This window comes from Eptatretus burgeri, chromosome 6 (assembly GCF_056783735.1).
Source record: "Eptatretus burgeri isolate ZD-2024b chromosome 6, Ebu_testis_v1, whole genome shotgun sequence".
Classification (NCBI taxonomy): Eukaryota; Metazoa; Chordata; class Myxini; order Myxiniformes; family Myxinidae; genus Eptatretus; species Eptatretus burgeri.
The window spans coordinates 14,504,655-14,529,392 of record NC_140966.1 but is presented as its reverse complement, the minus strand read 5'-3'; the positions used below and the strand labels follow the sequence as shown (position 1 = coordinate 14,529,392).

The 24,738-nt window shown below is 39.6% G+C and overlaps 1 protein-coding gene and 1 long non-coding RNA gene across 5 annotated transcripts in view; one reads left to right on the top strand and one right to left on the bottom strand.

Moving 5' to 3' along the window:
* LOC147024334 (gamma-parvin-like) overlaps window positions 1–24,738 on the top strand; it is a 123,092-nt gene that overhangs the window by 80,676 nt on the left and 17,678 nt on the right. For all 4 annotated transcript variants that reach the window (XM_085884153.1, XM_085884155.1, XM_085884154.1 and 1 more), the window contains exons 3-5: window positions 10,466–10,533; window positions 10,661–10,763; window positions 12,430–12,564. In XM_085884153.1, the coding sequence (XP_085740279.1) occupies window positions 10,466–10,533; window positions 10,661–10,763; window positions 12,430–12,564 (306 nt within the window). The remainder of the gene's footprint in view (window positions 1–10,465; window positions 10,534–10,660; window positions 10,764–12,429; window positions 12,565–24,738) is intronic.
* The window catches only part of LOC147024335 (uncharacterized), a 42,255-nt gene that overhangs the window by 15,393 nt on the left and 2,124 nt on the right, over window positions 1–24,738 (bottom strand). The gene's annotated exons all lie outside the window — the stretch shown is intronic.

Genomic DNA, 24,738 nt, shown 5'->3' with positions numbered 1-24,738 from the left:
GAAAGAAAGAGTATGGCGAAAATGTTTCATTGTTGTAAATGGACACTGATAGTTTTATCCAAGATATAAAAACTGATGATGTTTATAAAGATATGAAGAAAAATGTTGGAGTATATGATACAAGGAATTTTAGTAAGAAGAGTGAGTTATTTTCCAAAAAGAATGAAAAGGTTATTGGTAAGTTTAAGGATGAGTTGGGTGGAAAAGTAATGAGTGAGTTTATTGGATTGAGAGCAAAGGCATATGCTTATAAGTATGGTGATCAGATTGATGAGGTTAAAGGGAATAAAGAAATTTGTAATGAAGAAATCAATAACTTTTAGAAATTATTATAATTGTATGATGAATAAGAAAGAAGAATATAGGAAAATGAATACAATAAGAAGTTATAAACATAAGATATATAGTGAAGAAGTAAATATAAAGGCATTAGGAGCCTTTGATGATGAGATTTATTTTAGATAGATTTAGAATAGATTGTGTTCCATATGGATATTCCATGATGGAGTGTATAGAATAGATTGTGTTTTAACTATGGGAAGATGGGTTAGGGTTTTTAAGGGCTACCGCCGCATTTTTTCACAATATATAAATGGTCAAACCAAGTATTAATCAAACTAAAGAGTGGAGAAAATCTCAGTCTTGGTATATAAATGGAAAACATAATGAATGTGGAAAATATCAAATAAGTCTTATTGAAAAAATAACTAAAACAAAGGTAAATAAAACAAATAAGTCAATCAATTTAAAAACTACTAAGTTCGAGGATGTAAAGAAAAAAATAAATATCCTTGAATGGACTGAAAACTTTGATGGTTATCAATTGAACAATGAAAAAACAATTTACTATAATCTCAAAATGATATGTGGCTCAGGGGGTGGTCAAACAAGAGCATTAAGAGAAGTTTATCATTTCGTAATGGCACAAAAGGGGTGTCTTAAAAAATATAAAGACTCAAATGTTTTATTTTTAAATATTTTAGATGGGGATTATTGTGCAAAGAAAATTAAACTGTTGAAGGAATTTGAGAATGAACAAATCTTTATAGGTTCAATGAGTGAGCTAAACAATATGCATTGGTTATTTGAAAAAGAGTGTCCCGAGGCTTACATGTTTCAGATATTTCTTTCGAATCACATTTAACAAATCACATTACTAAATTACTACTTGAACAAATCTTTATCTTGTTGCATTGGTTATTTGAAAAGTTCCCCGAGGTGAAAAGGGGAGTCAAATTAATATACCTTGGGATAAAAAGGGGGTTTACTTTTTAGGGGAAAAAAAAATATGAATCGCTGAAAATCCCCCATTCACTTACATGGGAAAAGGTGAGCCAAAATCAGTATATTTAAAAATTTTAAATTTAAAGTTCTATGCTAGAAAATGAAAGTTAAAAGTTCCACATTTGAAAGAGAAGTTAAAAAGTTCCACACGAGAAATGGAAAGTTAAAAGATCCACACTAGAAAGGGAAAGTTAAAATATCCACACGATAAATGGAAAGTTAAAAGGTCCAAGCTGGAAATGCTGAACGCCAGAAACAGAGAGTTAAAAAGTTCCAAGCTGGAAATGCTGAACGCCAGAAACAGAGAGTTAAAAAGTTCCAAGCGAGAACTTTAAAGTTCAAGGTTCCATGCTAGAAACGGAAAGTTAAAAGTTCATCCGAGAAATTTAAAGTTAAAAGTTCCATGCTGGAAACAGAAAGCTTAAAGTTACATGCGAGAAACTGAAAGTTTAAAGTTCCACACGAAAAACGGAAAGTTAAAAGTTACACGCAAGAAACGGAAAATTAAAAGTTCCACGCAAAAGTTAAAAGTTCCATGCTAGAAATTTAAAGTTGAAAGTTCCACACCAGAAACGGAACGTTTAAAGTTCCATGCAAAAAACGGAAATTTAAAGTTACACGTGAGAAACGGAAAATTAAAAGTTCCACGCAAAAGTTAAAAGTTCCATGCTAGAAATTTAAAGTTGAGAGTTCCACACAAGAAATGGAAAGTTTAAAGTTCCATGTGAAAAACGGAAAGTTAAAAGTTACACGCGACAAACGGAAAGTTAAAAGTGCCAAGCTTGAAACGGAAAGTTAAAAGATCCACAAGAGAAACAGAAAGTTTAAAGTTCCACGCTAGAAATGGAAAGTTAAAAGTGCCACAGAAGAAATGGAAAGTTAAAAGTACCACACAAGAAATGGAAAGTTAAACGTTCCACGCTAGAAACGGAAAGTTAAAAGTCCCACCCGAGAAATGGAAAGTTAAAAGTGCCATGCTATAAACGAAAGTTAAAATTGCCACACCAGAAACGCAGAGTTAAAAGTACCACACAAGAAATGGAAAGTTTAAAGTACCCCACAAGAAACGGAAAGTTAAAAGTTCCATGCGAAAGTTGAAAGTTCCATGCGAAAAATTTAAAGTTATAAGTTTCACACAAGAAACGGAAAGTTAAAAGTTCCACGTGAGAATGAGAAAGTTAAAAAGTTCCACACGCGAAACGGAAAGTTAAAAGATCCACACGAGAAAGGGAAAGTTAAAAGTTCCACGCCAGAAACAGAAAGTTAAAAGTTCCATGTGAGAAATTTAAAGTTCAAGGTTCCACGCTAGAAACGGAATGTTAAAAGTTCCACACGAGAAACGGAAATTTAAAAGTTCCACGGTGGAAAAGGAAAGTTAAATGTTCCACGCTAGAAATGGAAAGTTAAAAGTTCCATGCAAGAAATTCAAAGTTCAAGGTTCCAGGCTGGAAACGGAAAGTTAAATGTTCCACGCTAGAAATGGAAAGTTAAAAGTTCATCCGAGAAATTTAAAGTTAAAAGTTCCATGCTGGAAACGGAAAGCTTAAAGTTACATGCGAGAAACTGAAAGTTTAAAGTTCCATGCGAGAAACGGAAAGTTAAAATTTCCACTCGAGAAACGGAAAAATTAAAAGTTCCATGCAAGAAATTTAAAGTTAAAAGTTCCACACGAGAAACGGAAAGTTAAAAGTGCCACGCTAGAAATGGAAAGTTAAAAGTGCCACGCGAGAAACGGAAAGTTAAAAGTACCACACAAGAAATGGAAAGTTAAAAGTACCACACAAGAAACGGAAAGTTAAAAGTTCCACGCGAAAGTTAAAAGTTACATGCTAGAAATTTAAAGTTATAAGTTTCACACTCGAAACGGAAAGTTAAAAGCTCCACATTAGAAAGGGAAAGTTAAAAGTTACACACTAGAAACGGAAAGTAAAAAGATCCACACCAGAAACAGAAAGTTAAAAGTGCCACGAAAGAAACGGAAAGTTAAAAGTGCCACGCTTGGAAAGGAAAGTTAAAAGATCCACGCCAGAAACGGAAAGTTAAAAGTTCCATGCAATAAATTTAAAGTTCAAGGTTTCCATGCTGGAGACGGAAAGTTAAAAGTTCATCCGAGAAATTTAAAGTTAAAAGTTCCATGCTGGAAACAGAAAGCTTAAAGTTACATGCGAGAAACTGAAAGTTTAAAGTTCCACACGAAAAACGGAAAGTTAAAATTTCCACGCGAGAAACAGAAAATTATAAGTTCCACGCAAAAGTTACAAGTTCCATGCTAGAAATTTAAACTTGAAAGTTCCACACTAGAAACGGAAAGTTTAAAGTTCCATGCGAGAAACGGAAACTTAAAAGTTACACGCAAGAAACGGAAAATGAAAAGTTCCACGCAAAAGTTAAAAGTTCCATGCAAGAAATTTAAAGTTGAAAGTTCCACACCAGAAACGGAAAGTTAAAAGTTCCATGCAAAAAACGGAAATTTAAAGTTACACGTGAGAAACGGAAAATTAAAAGTTCCACGCAAAAGTTAAAAGTTCCATGCAAGAAATTTAAAGTTGAAAGTTCCACACTGGAAACGGAAAGTTTAAAGTTCCATGTGAGAAACGGAAAGTTAAAAGTTACACGCGACAAACGGAAAGTGAAAAGTGCCAAGCTTGAAACGGAAAGTTAAAAGATCCACAAGAGAAACAGAAAGTTTAAAGTTCCACGCTAGAAATGGAAAGGTGAAAGTGCCACAGAAGAAATGGAAAGTTAAAAGTACCACACAAGAAATGGAAAGTTAAACGTTCCACGCTAGAAACAGAAAGGTAAAAGTCCCACCCGAGAAATGGAAAGTTAAAAGTGCCATGCTAAAAACGGAAAGCTAAAATTGCCACGCCAGAAACGCAGAGTTAAAAGTACCACACAAGAAATGGAAAGTTTAAAGATCCACAGGAGAAAGGGAAAGTTAAAAGTTCCATGCCAGAAACAGAAAGTTAAAAGTTCCATGCGAGAAACTTAAAGTTCAAGGTTCCACGCTAGAAACGGAATGTTAAAAGTTCCACACGAGAAACGGAAAGTTAAAAGTTCCACGGTGGAAACGGAAAGTTAAATGTTCCATGCTAGAAATGGAAAGTTAAAAGTTCCATGCGAGAAATTCAAAGTTCAACGTTCCAGGCTGGAAACGGAAAGTTAAATGTTCCACGCTAGAAATGGAAAGTTAAAAGTTCATCCGAGAAATTTAAAGTTAAAAGTTCCATGCTGGAAACGGAAAGCTTAAAGTTACATGCGAGAAACTGAAAGTTAAAATTTCCACGCGAGAAACGGAAAATTAAAAGTTCCATGCAAGAAATGGAAAGTTAAAAGTTCATCCGAGAAATTTAAAGTTAAAAGTTCCATGCGAGAAACGGAAAGTTAAAAGTGCCACGCTAGAAATGGAAAGTTAAAAGTGCCACGCGAGAAACGGAAAGTTAAAAGTACCACACAAGAAATGGAAAGTTAAAAGTACCACACAAGAAACAGAAATTTAAAAGTTCCATGCGAAAGTTAAAAGTTCCATGCGAAAGTTAAAAGTTCCATGCTAGAAATTTAAGGTTATAAGTTTCACACAAGAAACGGAAAGTTAAAAGTTCCACGTTAGAAAGGGCAAGTTAAAAGTTACACACTAGAAACGGAAAGTTAAAAGATTCACACCAGAAACGGAAAGTTGAAAGTGCCACGCAAGGAACGGAAAGTTAAAAGTGCCACGCTTGAAAAGGAAAGTTAAAAGATCCACGCCAGAAACGGAAAGTTAAAAGTTTCACACAAGAAACGGAAAGTTAAAAGTTCCACGTTAGAATGAGAAAGTTAAAAAGTTCCACACGAGATACGGAAAGTTAAAAGATCCACACGAGAAAGGGAAAGTTAAAAGTTCCACGCCGAAACAGAAAGTTAAAAGTTCCATGCGAGAAATTTAAAGTTCAAGGTTCCACGCTAGAAACGGAATGTTAAAAGTTCCACACGAGAAATGGAAAGTTAAAAGTTCCACAGTGGAAACGGAAAGTTAAATGTTCCACGCTAGAAATGGAAAGTTAAAAGTTCCATGCGAGAAATTTAAAGTTCAAGGTTCCATGCTGGAAACGGAAGTTAAATGTTCCACGCTAGAAATGGAAAGTTAAAAGTTCATCCGAGAAATTTAAAGTTAAAAGTTCCATGCTGGAAACGGAAAGTTTAAAGTTATATGCGAGAAACTGAAAGTTTAAAGTTCCACGCGAGAAACGGAAAGTTAAAATTTCCACGTGAGAAACGGAAAATTCAAAGTTCCATGCAAGAAATTTAAAGTTAAAAGTTCCACACGAGAAACGGAAAGTTTAAAGTTCCATGCTAGAAATGGAAAGTTAAAAGTGCCACGCGAGAAACGGAAAGTTAAAAGTACCACACAAGAAATGAAAAATTTAAAAGTACCACACAAGAAACGGAAAGTTAAAAGTACCACACAAGAAATGAAAAGTTATAAGTACCACACAAGAAACGGAAAGTTAAAAGTTCCATGCGAGAAATTTAAAGTTCAAGGTTCCATGCTGGAAACGGAAGTTAAATGTTCCACGTTAGAAATGGAAAGTTAAAAGTTGATGCGAGAAATTTAAAGTTCAAAGTTCCATGCTGGAAACGGAAAGCTTAAAGTTTCATGCGAGAAACTGAAAGTTTAAAGTTCCACGCAAAAAACGGAAAGTTAAAATTTCCACGCGAGAAACAGAAAATTATAAGTTCCACGCGAGAAACAGAAAGTTAAAAGTTACACGCGAGAAACGGAAAATTAAAAGTTCCACGCAAAAGTTAAAAGTTCCATGCTAGAAATTTAAAGTTGAGAGTTCCACACGAGAAACGGAAAGTTTAAAGTTCCATGTGAAAAACGGAAATTTAAAGTTACACGTGAGAAACGGAAAATTAAAAGTTCCACACAAAAGTTAAAAGTTCCATGAGAGAAATTTAAAGTTGAAAGTTCCACACTAGACACGGAAAGTTTAAAGTTCCATGTGAGAAACTGAAAGTTTAAAGTTCCACGCTAGAAACGGAAAGTTAAAAGTGCCACGCTAGAAATGGAAAGTTAAAAGTGCCACGCAAGAAACGGAAAGTTAAAAGTGCCACACTAGAAATGGAAAGTTAAAAGTGCCACGCTAGAAACGGAAAGTTAAAAGTTCCATGTGAGAAACTGAAAGTTTAAAGTTCCACGCTAGAAACGGAAAGTTAAAAGTGCCACACTAGAAATGGAAAGTTAAAAGTTCCACACTAGACACGGAAAGTTTAAAGTTCCATGTGAGAAACTGAAAGTTTAAAGTTCCACGCTAGAAACGGAAAGTTAAAAGTGCCACACTAGAAATGGAAAGTTAAAAGTGCCACGCTAGAAACGGAAAGTTAAAAGTGCCACACCAAAAACGGATAGTTAAAAATACCACACAAGAAATGGAAAGTTTAAAGTACCACACAAGAAACGGAAAGTTAAAAGATCCATGTGAAAGCTGAAAGTTCCATGCTAGAAATTTTAAGTTATAAGTTTCACACAAGAAACGGAAAGTTAAAAGTGCCACACTAGAAATGGAAAGTTAAAAGTGCCACGCTAGAAACGGAAAGTTAAAAGTGCCACACCAAAAACGGATAGTTAAAAATACCACACAAGAAATGGAAAGTTTAAAGTACCACACAAGAAACGGAAAGTTAAAAGATCCATGTGAAAGCTGAAAGTTCCATGCTAGAAATTTAAAGTTATAAGTTTCACACAAGAAACGGAAAATTAAAAGTTCCACGTTAGAAAGGGAAAGTTAAAAGTGCCATGCTAGAAATGGAAAGTTAAAAGTGCCACGCAAGAAACGGAAAGTTAAAAGTGCCATGCTAGAAATGGAAAGTTAAAAGTACCACAGAAGAAATGGAAAGTTGAAAGTACCACACAAGAAATGGAAAGTTAAAAGTTCCACGCCAGAAACGGATAGTTAAAAATACCACACAAGAAATGGAAAGTTTAAAGTACCACACAGGAAACGGAAAGTTAAAAGTGCCACGCCAAAAATGGATAGTTAAAAATACCACACAAGAAACGGAAGGTTAAAAGTTCCATGCGAAAGCTGAAAGTTCCATGCTAGAAATGTAAAGTTATAAGTTCCACACTCGAAACAGAAAGTTAAAAGTTCCACGTTAGAAAGGGAAAGTTAAAAGTGCCAAGCTTGAAGCAGAAAGTTAAAAGATCCACACCAGAAACAAAAAAGTTAAAAGTGCCACGCAAGAAACGGAAAGTTAAAAGTTCCATGGAAGAAATTTAAAGTTCAAGCTTCCATGCTCGAAATGGAAAGTTAAAAGTTCCACACGAGAAATTTGAAGTTCAAAGCTCCACTACAGAAATTTTAAATTCCACACTAGAAAAGGAAAGTTAAAAGTTCTACGCTAGAAACAGAAAGTTAAAAGTTCATCCGAGAAATTTAAAGTTAAAAGTTCCATGCTGGAAACAGAAAGTTTAAAGTTACATGCGAGAAACGGAAAGTTTAAAGTTCCAAACGAAAATTAAGTTCCATGCCTGAAATTTAAAGATAAAAGTTCCATTCTAGAAATTTAAAGTCAAAAGTTCCACACTCGAAACGGAAAGTTAAAAGTTCCACGCGACAAATGGAAAGTTAAAAGTTCCATGCTAAAAACGGAAAGTTAAAAGTTCCACGCTAAAAACGGAAAGTTAAAAGTTCCACACTAAAAACGGAAAGTTAAAAGTTCCACGCTTTAAATTAAAGTTAAAAGTTCCACACCAGAAATGGAAAGTTAAAAGTTCCATGCATTCAATTAGAGTTTAAAAGTTCCACGCTCTAAACAGAAAGTTAAAAGTTCCATGCTAGAAATGGAAAGTTAAAAGTTCCATGATAGAAACAGAAGGTTAAAAGTTCCACGCTGGAAAGGGAAAGTTAAAAGTGTCCTAAAAATCAGGAAACAAGTCAATGAAAACGCACACACAGCTCATGCGCTAAAGACATCGTTGGCATTCATTCGTCATTTTGAAAGTCTCTTGTTGATTGTATGTATTACAATTTTTCTTTATGAACAGTTTTTCTTCTTTGATTCTTTGTCTTGGAAAGTGCCATTCCTGCAATTAGTCTTTTATAGCTGATCACCTCAATTGATTAGAATGCTTGTTTGTGAAACTTGGCACCCAAACTTCTGAGTCATTCCTGCTCAATAATTCATATGACTGGGTCTGGGTGATCTCATCCTTTTGACTGTTGTAAAAATATATCAGCTTTTTGTTGTATGTCAATGCGTGTCCCTCAAGTGGTTGAATTGTTTGATAATGTGTGTAGCCTTAACATTTCAGCAAATGTGAGTGTGTCAGTGTGTAATAATATTTATAGCAATATATTGAGATCAACATCTTGTGCAATGATTACTATTGTACTCAAATTAAGAAACTGCTTCCTTCAAACGGTTCGCTCTTTGCCTCAAAGGAATTACTCCATAAAAGACTTTTATGGGGTCTAATATGTTCTCCATTGCGATTTAGTTTAAAGTTAAATTCAAGTAGCTGTTGACTGGGAAAGAAGCAATGGCAACCTGGAGCTACCATGTTATGTCGAGGGAAAAGTGGAGTTGCTGGAGATCATAGAGTTGTGGATGGCGTTGAGAAGGATGGGGAAAGGAACAGTGCAAGGCATTGGTGAGGTGTGCATAGAAATTATAATTGCAGGAGAAGACGTTGGAGTCAGTTGGACGAAGAGGCTGTTGAATGTATGTTGCAGAGAGGGTTCGATTCTGGAGGAGCGAAAGACAGGATTCATTGTGCCGCTATGAAAGGGGAAGGGATATGTTCAAGATCCGAGAAAGTACAGGGGCATTATGCTCCTAAGTCATGTAATGAAGGTGCTGGAGATGATTCTGGATGGGAGGATTAGGAAGAGTGTGGAGATGGAGATCAGAGAAGAGCAGCAGGGGTTTAGAAAGGGTAGGGGGATGATCATGCTGAGACAGCTGGTGGAGAAGAGGTTGGAGGTGCAAGGTGAGATGTCATTGGGATTTGAGGACCTGAAGAAGACCAACAACACTGTGCCGAGAGAGATGGTGATGGTGACACTGAGATGGATGGGAGTGCCAGAAGCAGAAGTTAGGTTGGTGGAAGGGATGCACAAGGGAACGAAAGGAAGAGTTTTGATTGGTCATGGGATGTCAGAGGAGTTCAGTGTGAAGGTCAGTTTGAGGCAGGGAAATTCTCTCAGCCCACTCATGTTTATCATGGTGATGAAGTTGGTATGCAGGAAGGTGAACATAAGGGGTAGTATGGGGAGGATGCTGCATGTGGATGATCTGGCTGTTGTGGTGAAGAGTGGGCGGGAGATGCAGGAGGTACTGGGGGAGTGAAAGAGACATTTTGGAAGCATGGGCCGAAGTTGAGTGTGGAGAAGACCGAGGTGATGTGGGTCAGGCAGCAGAGAAAATAAATGTTAGAGGTTAGATGGGAGGAAGATCAGGCAGAGAAATAGGTTTGAGTATCTGGGAAGAACCAGTAACTGTGGATGGTAAGTCCGAGGCAGAGGTGAGGAGGATTCAGGTGGGTATGAATGTGTGGAGGAGGGTGGAGGTAGTAATGGCAGACAGAAATATATCAAGGAAATTGAGAGTAAAGGTTCTGATGTCGTGTGAAACGCTGGCCTACCTTTCTGGTTGGGAGGCAGTGGCACTGACAGACAGACAGACAGACAATAACAGAGGCTGCAGGTTTGCAAGAACAACTGGGTAAGGAGGATTACAGGAGTGAAGAGAGTGGATTGAAGGATGAGGATGAACTGAGGGAGGTGATTGGTGTGCAAATGAGTTTTATGGGGAGATTGTTGAAATGCTAGCTGAGATGGGCTGGACACTTGGTATGGATTGGAGAAGAGAGAATGGCAAAGAGTCGATAGGTTGAGGCAGCAAGGTAGGAAGAAAACACGGAGACCTACGGTCGAGATTGGAGGATTGTGTGAGGAGGCATATCGTAAGGTCTGGGTGGTCTAAAAGTGGAGACAGTTGGATGAAGACAGAGGGAAGTGGAGGAATATCGTGGCCAAGGCAGGGAATAAGAAGAGGAAGAGGAAGGAGAGGAAGGGCAAAACAAACAAGTAATATTTTTCAATTGCCTGTTTATTTTCCCTTTTGAGTTTGTAAAAAAAATTGAGACTGTGTAGATATGAATAACAAGGCTGAAAACCATGTTTGTCTGACTCAGATGAAAACCGGAGAATCATTTTGCATCCAAGTGCCAGGAAGGATCCCAAGATGCTCCTCTTGCAAGAGGTATGCACAGACATTATGATTCCACACCCACTCTAGAGATGACACTGGATTACATTAAGGATTTAAAAAGACAGACCCCAACTCAAATTTCACACACATGGTGAGGAACTAATTCTTACATCTGCAGGTATTACTCAACTGGGTGAATGCTCAGCTCCAGGAGGAAGAAATCAAGGTTCGTTCAATCAGTGGCGATTTTTACGATGGGTTGGTGCTTCAGCATTTAATAGGTAAATGTTCCTGTGCATACTTTTTTGTTTGTGTTAACTCCAAGGGAATCTACATAATACAGAGGATACCTGAGGAGGGAAGAGGGGTTGTGATATACTTATACTATTAGCACCCTCTGGCTGTTATGGTAAGCATCAGCCGCAGATTATGTCTCACATAATAAGACCGCATAATCTGCAAAGAACAAAAGCCTATCTGCCACTCAGACGATTGTTCCTGCCAATGCAAACTAAAAAAACAGAAGGCAAGTGTAATCGGGTGGAGATGTAGGTCAAAATGTATGGAACGTGACAAAGCACTCACACCCGATCTCAAACGGACGTGCATCCCATACATGTGCAGACCATGAAAATATATGTATATATGTATGTGTGTGTGTATATACATATATATGTATATATATATATATATAAATATATATAAATATATATATATATATATATTGTTGTGGGCCGGGGGTCAGTGGCGAGAACAACCGCCAGGTGGGGGAGGTTATGCCATCTCCCACCAGACTCGCCGGAATTGTAGGCCGTCGCTCCGGATAATCCCGTGAGCTGGTGGGTCGCTGAACCGACCGTGGACGCCAATAACTCAACCGCGTAGCGTAGGGTCTGTTTGTCTAAAACCAATTTACCTAATTAACTACGCGATTTTGACCACCGGGGAAACCACGCCCTCGGCATGTCTTGCTCGAACCGGGTCACTCTTCTGACTGCAGTAGAGTTCCAACTACCGACGACCAACTCCGGTTCGGATTACTCCGGGTCCCAGGATTACACACCCAAAAAATGGTTGCGATCGGTTCAGCCATTTTTCGGTACCTGGGAACAGACAGACGGACGGACGGTGAATTATAGCAAGATGTATCAGGATCTGCGGAAGGGGTAATGGGATTTTGTAAACACCCTGCAAATTGTTGGCTGGAGGCACATTGTAAAAGTGTGACCTCGGAAGAGGAATCTGATGTTATTCGTCCCATGAATGCTCATGAATTTACCGTTGATGTTTCTGGGTTAAGTTTGACCCCGATCTTTAAATATGAAGATGTCCTGCTTCGTAAGAAAGTGCGACTGTTTAATGAGTTATAGCACTTCGTTTGGTCATGATCATAACTTGGAGGTCAATCGGACTTGAAATGGCGTTTTTATCGCAGTTTGAAAGTTTTGACCCAACCCCCTTGACATTCGACCCCCGGCCGCTAATAAGGGTGTTGGTGTGACACCCCAATGAGACATATGGTTGGATGCAGTATTGGAAGATGCACATTTTGGATTTAGTTTGAAGTCGATATGACCATTTTAGCAGACGTTATTGCGAAAATAAGAATTTCGGTTTTTCGGTGACCTTGACCTTGACCTTTGACCTCGATTCACCAAAAACGACAAGTATCTAAGTTGTCCATGGCCGACGTCTGTACACAGTTTGGTCATGATCGCTGAAACGGTGTGGCTGCTACAGGGTAAACAAACACACAAAAAGACAGACAGATAGACATACAGAATGACACACACAACCGACCAACATAATTGCCGAAATCCAAAGGATTCCAGCAATTAACAAACAGACAGAAAGGGGTGAAAACATAACCTCTTTCACCTTCGGTGGCTGAGGTAATAACAGTCTGATCTGCACATATCTCCTTATTGTCCGTTGCATTGTTTGCAGAGAAACTTGGGGCGGTGGAGCTTCATGCAGGAGGCATCACCTTTTGCAGCACAACACAGCAACGAAAGCTTGCGGTTATCCTGGAGCACATAGAGCAATTGCTCGGCTCAAAGAGTACCAAGTGGAGTGTTTCGTGTGAGAATATCGCATTGTAAAATTCACCATCATTTTACATTCTTTTTTTGTCAGTGCTTGCATTCCTCTGATGCTTTAATATCACTTCCTAATTTATATTACCATTTGCTTTTTCATTTTTTTCTGACTACCTGCCTTGCACATTGGTTTCATTCTCTTGTTTGATAACCTATTTGCACCAATATCCAGGTAGTGTACGTACCTCTTGATCTGTATTTGTGAGCTTTGTCAGATCAGTTCCTCAGACAGTACTTCCACTCCAATTCAGCTTAGAGAGGAATAATGCTTTTCAATGTATTTGACTGTTGTCGTTTTAGGTGCCTGCACCATATCTAATGGAACAGCAGAACAAAACCCCAAGTTTGTGTTGACAAGTAGCCATCTATCCATCCTATCTATATATTACTGAAACCCTCATTTTGTATGTATGTATGTATGTATGTATGTATGTATGTATGCATGAATGCATGTATGTATGTATGTTCCCGAAATACAGCCAAAACAGGACACGATAGCGCATAAATTTTAGTGCCAACTTACTCACCATTCGCCTGCGGTGTGCAGTATCAAGTTTCGTTCAAATCGAGCAACGAAAAAATGATTTTAAAAATTAATTCCCGATACAGTCAAGTACTCTTCGGGAGTATTTGATCAATGGAAACAAACTCAGCGGTATAGTTCGCTGGAGCTATCTTTTTTATCTTGCCAAAACGAAGATTTTGCAAGATATGTTAGTGAGCTTGTGTTTTTTTTTTTGTTGTTTTGTTGTTTTTTTTGTTTGTTTTTTGTTTGTCTGTAATCACGTATAAAAAATTCTGCAGAGCACAGTTATCATTGGAAATTTTTGTAACTTCGCATATCAGAGGCCTATAGAGGTCCCTTTCAGCGCATAAAATTTTGAAGGTCAAGGTCAAAGGTCAAGGTCATTGTCGCAAATCAGGGGAGTCGACGAAACCCTTATTTTTGAGTAATTTTGATCGGATCTTCTTCAAACTTCATGGGAATATAGTTCATGGTCTGGTGCTCAGCTGATTAATTTTTGGTGGCGATTGGCCTTGACCTTCATGGTTAGCGCCTGAGGTCAAACATATTTGACCCCAAGGTCAAATTTTCAAGTTTTAGGAACCATATCGTGTAGTACCTCAAATTGAACGCCTCGATGAGTGCTTTCTAGAAATGTCAAGCTTAAGACATTATGTCGTCATTTGGTGACGTTACGAGGCAAACGCATATTTTTCATGGTTACTCTAGAACGATTCTCATCGGAATCTCTCGTAGGCAGATATTCCTCAAGGAGTCGCTCCTGGTGGATAGCAGCTCTGTTCACTTCAGTGGGACCTTAAAGAAGTCACACGTGGTCACCTTTTGGCAAGATATGGGTCACCCTGCGGATGACATTGGTTTATTCTTTTTTTGTTGAAATGATTTTTTTTTTCATCAACCGCTGTCGCAACAGGAACCAAACGGGTTCACGAGTCATGTAGATACAAATAAATACTTTAGTAAAACATACAATTGAGGTTGGGATGATTTTCAAAAAAAATTTCTGCAATGGGGTATCTTATACGTTCATACATGTGCGGTATGAGATTGGGAACAAAGTGAACTGGAACGGCACTAGGAAGAGCGCCGTTATGGGCCACTGCTATGATGGCTCATATACGCATGTCATCCATGTGGCACAGTGTGACCACTCCTCATTTTCATAAATGCCAAGGTGAGCCAATGAAAAAAACCAAGAATTCACAAGGTTTCGGAAAAGCGATGATAATAGAAAACCTATACGCCAAGAAAACCTATAGAAAACGAAGACGCCAAGGTGAACAACGAATAGCCAAGATCTTGTGATAAAAGCCAAGGAGTGGTCGGTCACACTGATGTGGCATGCACCCGATTGTGTCACATACATTGCCATTATCCGTAGATTTATTAACCTCCGCCATCGAAGATGGATGGAGGTTACTGTTTTCACCCCTATCTGTTTGTTTGTTTGTTTGTGAACAGTATTACAGAAAAACTCCTGGACGGATTTCGACAAAACCTGGTGGGGGGATTAGGTTTGGTCCAAGGATCATGCCATTAGATTTTGGACTTGGTCCAAAGTCCAATATGGCCGCTATGGCGGCCATTTTGAAAAAATATTTGAATTTTTGTTTTTGCATTTCTACATGTTTTAAGTGATTTCCAACCAAAAAAAAAAAATTGTTCGAGAAAAAAAAAAAATTGCAACTTTTTTTCAAAAAAATTTCGATTTTATTTGAAAATATTTGAATTTTTTTGCATTTTTACATGTTTTAAGTGATTTCCAACCAAAAAAAAAATTGTTCGAGAAAAAAAAAATTGCAACTTTTTTTCAAAAAAAATTTCGATTTTATTTGAAAATATTTGAATTTTTTTTGCATTTTTACATGTTTTAAGTGATTTCCAACCCCCCCCCCCCACCCCAAAAAAAATTAGTTAGAGAAAAAAAAAATTCGAAATTTTGCAACTTTTTTTTCAAAAAAATTTCGATTTTTTTTTTGGCATTTCTACATGCGCGTAGATCTAGTTTAGTTTATTCAATCGTGGTTCAGTAGAGTCTGATTCGTTTTGACCAGCAATGAATAGGATATCAGGTTCACTTAAGTGACCCAGCAGTATTGACGGCGGAGGTTTTGCACTCTACCGAGTGCTTCCCGTCTAGTTGATTATTGATTGATTATTGGCTGCTCTTAGAGCACCCTTATTCTGGACATTTCCATCTGTTTGTCTGTCCGCGAAACTTTGGTCAAGCCTTGGGGCTAAACCACTCAACCGATTCCAATGAAATTTGGTAGGTAGGACCAATATTTGTGGGAATCGTGTGCTTTCGAATATGGGACCCCGGGCCCTAGCAACGGCATAGCAACGGCCCTTTAAAGTGGTCAAAAAAAATCGAAAAAAAAATCAAAAAAATCGAAGCTTAGAGTTCTGTGCGCAATCTATCTAGCTCCCTTCATGCCAATTTGCAGCCCTAACAAAAAATATTTGTAGGAGGAGATAGGTTTTGGGCAAGTACATGTCGAACATTTCAGAAACGGTTAATTGCGAATATCTCAAAGAGAAAGAGTCTGATTTTGATGAAACTTGGGTGAAATGTGTACAATGTGGCGAGCATATACACAAAAATGAATGGTTGCTATGCACACCTCCGTTGCTTAGCAACAGCTAAAATACTTTATCGTACATCGTACACTTATTGTGGACTGTACAAAAAAAAATCAATACCTCCGAAACTGGACCTCCGAGGGACCTGTTTTTTTGTGCCCAAGGAGAATGTCTTACAGCATCATATAAAAAAAATAAAATCTTTAGCGAATAGATAAATGGAATTACCAGGGCTGCCATTTGTTAGAGTCTCTTTGGAAACATGCCTGAAATTTCACAAGGCGGGTTTCTGGGCGCAAACTAAGAGGGCTGTGATAATCATATTTATTGTGCTAAATTGATTGATAGCATGTACATGAATATCGGCTAGTCGCGTCGGCCAGCTTTCCATCTAGAGCGAGCAGCCATGTCGCCTACCAGCTTGTTTGTTTTAATTATGCAATTAATCAATTAATCAATCAATTATTGTACACCGCTCCCTCCCATTTCCATCTCCATGTGCTGCACGGCATAATCGCCGGTCACCAAAGGCGTCCCAGCAATGTCACGTGCTGGAAGGTATGTTATTTATTTATTTATTTGGCATGGGGGCGGTGTACTTTGAATGTACCTTCAATTGCTTTTCTTTTTAATCTTCAATCTGTGCCCTCTTGTCATGGTCATCATCATTATCAATCATGTACCATGCCCTATGCAAAATGCAGAGTATTGGTGCTGCCAAAGCAGTTACGAGGCCACAATCCTGGTCTGGTCACCACTCCAACTGAAGAAGTCAGGGCAGGAATTTGGAATCTCTTCACAAAGGACACCGTGGGATCCTTAACATCCACCAACTAATTCTGGCAGAAGGGAAGCCCAGTTTAACGTCCATCTGAGGGTCAGCACACACATTGATGAATCACCCTGCATATGAAACACATGGATGACAGTTCATAGATGGTCCAAGATTTGAACCCAGGATAAACAGCTATCGAGGCACATGTGTGTACCTTTAGGCCATCCTGCCAACCTGCCCTCTATTCTACCAATTCAAAAACTTTACTTTCATCCGATTTATAAATTCCCTTTAATACTTTCAACACTTTTATTGTGACATCCACATAATCTCCTCTGTAATTTAACCAGCTCTTTTGCAAAAAGTTTGTGTTATTATTTTAACATCATCTCATGCTCAGATTAAAGCTTGTATATTTGATACATTATGGGTGTTGTAAGAAAATAGATGGCCATTTTATTTTCTCTAGTTAGTGAGATGTTTCACTTCTGGAGGTTTCACTATGTTGTTCCTCAGTTATCTGTTTGTTTTTCCATCCAATTGATAACTTGAAAATGCATTGTTTCAGCTGAGTCCCAGAAAAGTTGATTAATTTTTCTTGCAATTGAAGGCCCCAGGAATGAGTACGTAATTTTTTAATAGCAACTCAATAACTTTAGGGAGGAGGAAGTCAGTTTATTTTTCAGTAATGGCAAATAGTTTATAGCCTGATTCAGGCTGAGTCGAAGTAGAGTTGATTAAATTTTCATGCAATTCTATGGTGGTTTCGTGATTTTTTCCAGATTCTAATATGCAGCTCTAGGTAAAATATAAAGGAGGAGGTAGGAAGGTAGATCATTTCACACCATGTCAGCGGCAATGGTTATTAAATATTAGTGCAATTCCATAATGGTTTGGTGAAGGTCTCAGGTCGAGTGTGCAGGATAAATGTGAAAAAGGAATCTCAATCATCAGTCCATGGGTGAGATTCCTTTTACAAATGAGGCCCTTCTTTGTGTTTTTTAGGTATTTCAAAAAACACCAAATAGGCCTTTCATTTTTGTTTTTTTTAATACAATGTCTAAACTCAAAAGTGTTGTCCAGGTTATCGTTTGTAACTGACAAATTGAGAATCCCAGGTATAGACTGTTAGAACTAACAGGTATCATAGTGTCTAGAGTATTTCAGTTGTCTCCTTAATTTTCACTCTCGCTTTTGTGTGATTGTTGTGCAATGTTGTAAATCTTCGGAAATGTGCATAATCCTTCCTACAATTCACGGACCGGTGTTCATGTGTTTGTTTGCTTGTTTATTTGTCACTCTACTCCTACAGTTCTGGGCCAATTACATCCAGACGTGCTACATAGGATTAGCATGACCCCAATTAATGTATTGGGGGTGTTTTTATCTTTGCCAGGAGTCTTGGGGGATGCAAATTCTCGAAGTGAATGTGTATCGTGTAGCGCCGCCATCAGGTGGGGGAGGGTATTACAAGTTTCTACCATTTACTGTACAGTATTCCTGTCCCCACGTTTTCCAGTGCAGTGAGGTGTTCTGAATTATAAGCAGTTGGTATGTTTTTGCTTCATGCATGTAACCAGGGTTATTTTTTTATTTTTTTGTCTATACAGAGCTGCCAGGTACCTATACACCACCAAAATAAGGGTATGAGTCAGTAGAACATGTTGCATGCTTGGAACAAGATCGGTTTTAGGGCAGGTACTCTGCTAGTTGTATGCAATTGCAGCATGTGTGATTAACAAAGACTAATCTCAAGGAAAGAACAAAGTTTAGATTCAAGAACAGGAAAAAAAATCAGACTGAAAGAGGCAGTTACAGCCAAATGTTTAAGTACTTGCAGGTGGAAGACCTGAACAACTTTATGAACCGCATCTAAATGACTTCTGAAATGTTTGATTACCTTTTAGCAAAATTAAAACCTTACATTAAGAAGCGCGATACACATATGAAACACTCAACTCAAGCTGCAGCATGGTGTGAAACAACACTTTTTGGTTTTTGGGCACGCTCTACTCCGCACCTATCGATCCGCACCTCCTCAAAACGTATCAGAATGGACCTGACTGACTAAAACTAAACTCAGACAAACCATCTCAGTTGCAACTGTCAGTCAAAAACTGACTTTATAGTCGGTCAAAAAAAAAAGGTGTGGACTTTATATCCATCCTATCCTCTTGACCAGTCATTATAATATAATGGGCGTAAAGCCTGGAACTTCCAACACACCTTTTTCCAAACATATCCTGTTCATACTTCCGAAATCTTCACATTATGTGTTCCATGTATTTACGCAGGTGACGGCGGATTCAAAAAAATCGAATAGAATTTTCAGATGGAATTGATGACGTCACAATCAGCAGCATTCGGCGGCAAACCGACGGCCAGGTCCCAGACGACGTGTTTTGCTTAACTAAGTCCATGAGTTCAGAACGTTTGTTCAACTCAGCATTTATGACTTTTATCCTGCCATGTTGTTCATCTGTTGATGGAGGTAATATAGAAACGATGAATATGTCAAATTGTTCGTGTTACTCATCCGGCACTATATGTCAAGGCCAACAATCTAAAGCGACCGGTCTCAAACACTACCATGGGCACCCAGACTCACCACCAATATGAACTGAGCTGTTGAATGCGCCGCAAAACATCCAAAGAAACTACCGTAACCGAGTATTGTGATCCATCCTGTCCCCCATATTCGTAGATGGGTATCTGCTAGTTATACCTGATGTTCTCGTTTTTTTAAAGATACCAGCATTGAACTCGTTGCTTCACTGATGGCAGTTGAACAACATAACTTGTGTACGTTACACTACAGTAATAGTTTATTGACAATCAATATTTGCAAATTTATTTAATTCCAGAAACGATTTGTTTACTGCAAAGAACCCAGCATTAATTATTTTTTTTGCACACATTGTCGAGGCTTGTATGAACCCTAACACACAACACACAGCAAGTGGGGGGGGGGCATGAGACAAGAGGGGCGGGAGTGGGAAGGACAAAACAGTGGGGAAGAGACATTAAATCTGTGGAAGGGAGAGGAATGGGCGGGAAACACGGGTAACAAGATGGACATTACAGGGACTTTCAGGAAGGAAACCAGGGAACTTGAAGGAGGTGGATTAATGGGGGTAGAAAAGATAGAGGATTTGGATGGGGGATGATAAGAGGTGGTGGTGAACAGCTGTTTTGAAGGCCTGGAGGGAAGAATGGGATTGAATAGAGTGAGGGAGTTTATTCCAAAGGCGGGAAAAAAGAGGAATGAAAGAGTGAAGGTGAGCAGTGATTCGTGATTTTGGTAGTTTTACCAGAAGGGGGTTGTTGGCGGACCTGGATTGCCCTGCAGAAATATGGTGGGGACAAATTACAGACACAGCAGGGGGGGGGGACTTGAACCCAGCAAGGGGGGGTGAATTTCAGTAATGTGCACACTTATTCGTCAAAAAAGACAATATCATTAATTTGTTTTAAGTTCCCAGGGATTACATGTGATGTCGTCTCGATCTTTTTCAAGTTGCAAAATGCAATTTTCATCGAGTCATGAATTATACTCCGCCGTGAAGGCCAAGCCTTGCACTCGACCGACCGCCGTAATGAAGTCTCAGACGTAGCGCCATCTTACTACACTGCCATCTTACTACACCGCCATCTTACTACACCGCCATCTTACTACACCGCCATCTTACTACACCGCCATCTTACTACACCGCCATCTTACTACACCGCCATCTTACTACACCGCCATCTTACGTAACGCTGTCCATCTTCCTACACCAAGCATCTGGCATTTAGCCCATCGCCTAAGGATGTCACAATCAAATAAACGGGTTATCAAGTTCAATTGCCATAATTGAAGCCACGGAACGTGTTTGCTGGACGCTGGGATGACGTGCATGTCCATAGAGGCCAAGCCAAGTGCTGGATGTAATGTCATAATGATCCAGAAAAAAAAGATCATGACAGACAGAGGGATGGAAGGAGAAATCTAGTTGCTTTAAATATATATATATATATATATATATATATATATATATATATATATATATATATATATATACCAACACACAAGCAGATGAATCTGTTCTTGCATATGGCAGCTTGGCTGTCAGGGTAGCTGTCATTTCTTGGAAGTGCAGCTGTGCTGCTGATGCTGTGCCCCTCTACCAGTACACTGGTACTCATTTCACCGACTTCAGAAGGATGACAGGCTGATTCAACCCCATTTGTTGTTAATTCAGCAGCCAACAGGGCTCAAACTCAGGACCTTAAGATCCTAAGCCAGCCACCCTAACCACGAAGCCAACACCAGGCTTGTGAGAAGATGAATGATCGTCTGGATGAAGTTTCAGGCTCAAAGGGTTGCTTGTATGAAATGGTAGACTTTCTAAGTGAATGATATCATCTGGCTCACACTTCTTGTTGTACCGTACACTGCCTCTGTCACATCGTTTGGAAATGGTTAATGGGACTAACGAGAAAGGCAACGTCACAGTCGAGTACGTGTATAATTGCAAGAATGACAATCACACGAAAATTCTACAATTCTCTGTATGCATGTCTAAACCTTTTCGAATAAACAACTGCTTGCACAATTTCCGTCAAATTTTAAGAAATTAATCCACCCCACCCCCTTCTTTCTCCCCTCTCCCCACCCCCCCTTCTTTCTCCCCTCTCCCCACCCCCTTCTTTCTCCCCTCTCCCCACCCCCTTCTTCCTCCCCTCTCCCCACCCCCTTCTTCCTCCCCTCTCCCCACCCCCTTCTTCCTCCCCTCTCCCCACCCCCCTTCTTTCTCCCCTCTCCCCACCCCCCTTCTTTCTTCCCTATTTGGAAGCAGATTTGTTCTATTTACTCATGCTGTATACACAACACAGTGCTGCTTCATTGAAGATCCATAAAGTATATCATCCTGAAATGACTTACCTAAACAAGATAATTACTCTCACATCTTGCCATCACATTCATTCTAATGTCCATCCCGTCCAAAGCAGTATGGTGAATGAAATCCAGGTCAGGCTAAAGCCACATAGAAGGATTCTCCATCCTGTGCTCTCATACTTTATGCAACGGAAAACACAAGGGTGATATCTATTTATTTACTTGATACTCCATGGCATAGGAACAACCCCTAACGACCACTCAATGTATGTTACGTTTCTGGTCGGGGGTGGGGCAGGAGGAGAGGGGGAGGGTCAGTCAGTCAGCGACTCGATTAAGGCTTAAACTGTCTGGACCATTATGTAGGTTAGACATTTTACACTTATATCAAGGTCACTGTGCTGGGGTAAGTTGTCATGTTTGTTTGTGTACTCCTGGAAAACAGGTGCAACCTTTGGTAGCTATAGAGATTAAGGTATGTGTGATGGTGTTCTCTCATGTCCAGAACCAGGTGGGGCTAGGTCAGCGAGAATGGGCTTGGATTGTGCTGAACATATCAGCTGGTAGGAATAGCCATTCAGCGACTCAGGACTTCTCGGGGTAGAAGGGCAAAGGAGGAAGAGCCACGATTGACCTGAAGCCCCACACCATGCACCGGGTGGCATATCCATACAAGGTGGTGAAGGATGTGGCTACAAGTATTGTGGACACTGATTGGCGATCGGGAGGAGAACCCTGAGAGATCCCCACTGCCCAAAAAGTTCATAAGAGGTGAAGTGATGCCACCCAGCTGTGTCTGTCTTTTTGACGCTCTGGGTCTGACTCTGGTGTGTTCAGTTCATTTGAACTCGCTCTGGCAGCTTCACTCGCATACTGGCTCCTGCTCCCGCACAAGCATCTGAATGAGTTGATCCTGGCAGCAGACTGTCCCACAGCCTGCTGGGTTGTACAGCATCCCAATATCTCATTTACCTGGTTCTTTGTTTGCGTCGATGGTGATTTGACTGCGACACCCGAGAAATTTAGTAGAACTAACTTATGTGATTGTCTTCCATGCAGGGATTTGTTCTGTGTTTTTGTTCATCCTGGCTTCTTATTTATTCAGGAAATTGGTTATTACCTGCGCTTCCAAAGGTGAAGGAGGTTATGTTTTCACCCCTCTCTGTCTGTTTGTTACTTGCAAAATCTAAGATTTTTCAAGTACATTGGTTAGTTGGTTTTGTTATTCTGTCTGTCTGTTTGTCTATCTGTCTGTCTGTCCAACACCTACAGGTCACAATTCCAAACCGATCGTCATGAAACTTTATCAAGTTGTAGAGGTAGTCTCAAACAGAGAAGCCTATTGATTTTGAGGTCAAAGGTCAAAGGTCATCTTGAGGACAAATTTCTAAAATCTTCATTTTTCATCCGATTGACTTGAAATTTGAACAAGATTTGCATATTGCATCACTGAATTGGGAAACCAACTATTTTTGAAGTCCAAAGGTCAACTCAAGGTGAGCTTTGATTAAGATTCTCAATTTTAGTCTGAATGAAATGGACAATTTGATGTATCCATGGCAACTTTTGGAGAAGGGGGTGGATTTTCCAAGTATCGTGCTCTGCACGACATCTTTTTCTTGTTTGTTTGTCTGTGTGCAGGATATCTCAAAAATCTGTGGACGGATCTGGATAAAATTTGCTGGCCAGTTTGAGTGTGTGACAAGGACGAACCGTTTAGATTTTGGTGAAGATCCAGATCCGGATCTGATAAATTTTTTTTAATGATTCTTCACAATTGAGAGATGTGGCTAAAAATGATATATAGCACGATACCTCAAAAGGTTGTGGACGGATTCGGACAAAACTTGGTGGACACGTTGGGTGTGTGAAAAGGAAGAATTGATTCAATTTTTTTTGAAGATCTGAATCTGGATCCGGTTCTGATAATTTTTTCAGTGATTCTTCACCATTGAGATATAGGGCTAAACTAATATAGCATGATATCTCAAAATGTATTGGGTCCGACATGTTCTCGTTGATCAGGCATTATGTTGCGGAGGTATGCACTCCACAGAGTGCCCTTCTTATGTCACCTTATGCAGCCTGCCTGAACATTACGTTTTTCCAGTCATATTGCCTTGTCAAGTTTGTTTGGTTTACAAAGCCGTTTGGGGGTCAAATTGATGATAAAACCTGATTTAAAACGGATGGGATCGACATCCCAATCAAAGTACGAGTTGCAGTCTCACCACTCGGGTGTGTTTCAAGGTCAAATACATTTATTAGAACCGGCTATCCGCAAACAAGGTTTACAGTGTATGGTCTCTGTTCCAGAGTGGTTCTACGTCTGTAGTGCAAGGGCCATTTACGTGCCATTGGGCATCTGGATTGTGGGGTTCGCGTCCTTGGGTTAGATGCCAACATTTGGTGATCAGGAGAGTGGGATTTGGACTGCAACCTACCAGGAAAATTTGAAATTTCTGTATGTAATCACGTTTGGCTTATTTTAAATTTAAAAGATAATTATCTGTACATCGCTTGGCAATGGCTGAAAAGGGATGATGTGTGTGGTGGTGAACACAGGGCTTGATCAAGCTTTGGGGAGGAGCTTGGTGTCTGAACCTCTTCCACCCATCGTGTTATTGAAAGTATCTCTTCATCTACAGGCTATGGGGGCATGATACTTGAAAATATCGCAACTTTGCGCCAAGCCATAATGGGCAGAAATATATTGGATAAAATGAGGCCTTGATGAATGGAGGCATGAAACACTGCAAAGCAGTGGGAAAATAAAATTGAAAGCACCACGAGACATGAATTTAAAGAGGACAATGGCTTGCAGTATTGTAATGGTGATGTGGATAAAAAATAGTGAGATTGTCCACAAGATGGAGCAAGACAAAGACGGGGGGGGGGGGGTAGTGGATGGAAAACCCATGGAGGTGTGGGTGGTGTCCTTGGAGCTGCAGCTAGCACCTGCAAGGGTGGGTTAATACCTGCTGCATGTGGGCTGGCAGCTTCAGCGTATGTACTGGCAGCTGCTATGTGCGGGCCAGCAGCATGACACGAGGTGCTATAAGCACCTGCAGATGCTCTGTGTGGGCCAGTGGTTGCAACATGCATGGAAGTCCCTGTGGGGTATGTGGAGGCTCCTGCAGTGTGGTGTGTGGAACAGACTCTGCGTGGACAGGGTTAAAATTTGGAATTGCCACATAGGAAGTTTCAGAGAATAGGAGTCAGTGGGAGCCCTGATTGGTTGTCTGCCATTTAGGCACTGCGAGTTTTGAACAGCTTATCGCTCATGACTCTGGGAACAGGGAGAAGGTTGCTTAAGCCTGAGAGTGGCTGAGCCAGAGTTGAGCACCTGAAGCTCCTGAATTGCTAAAGAGACAGCCTCGTGGAATTTTCATCC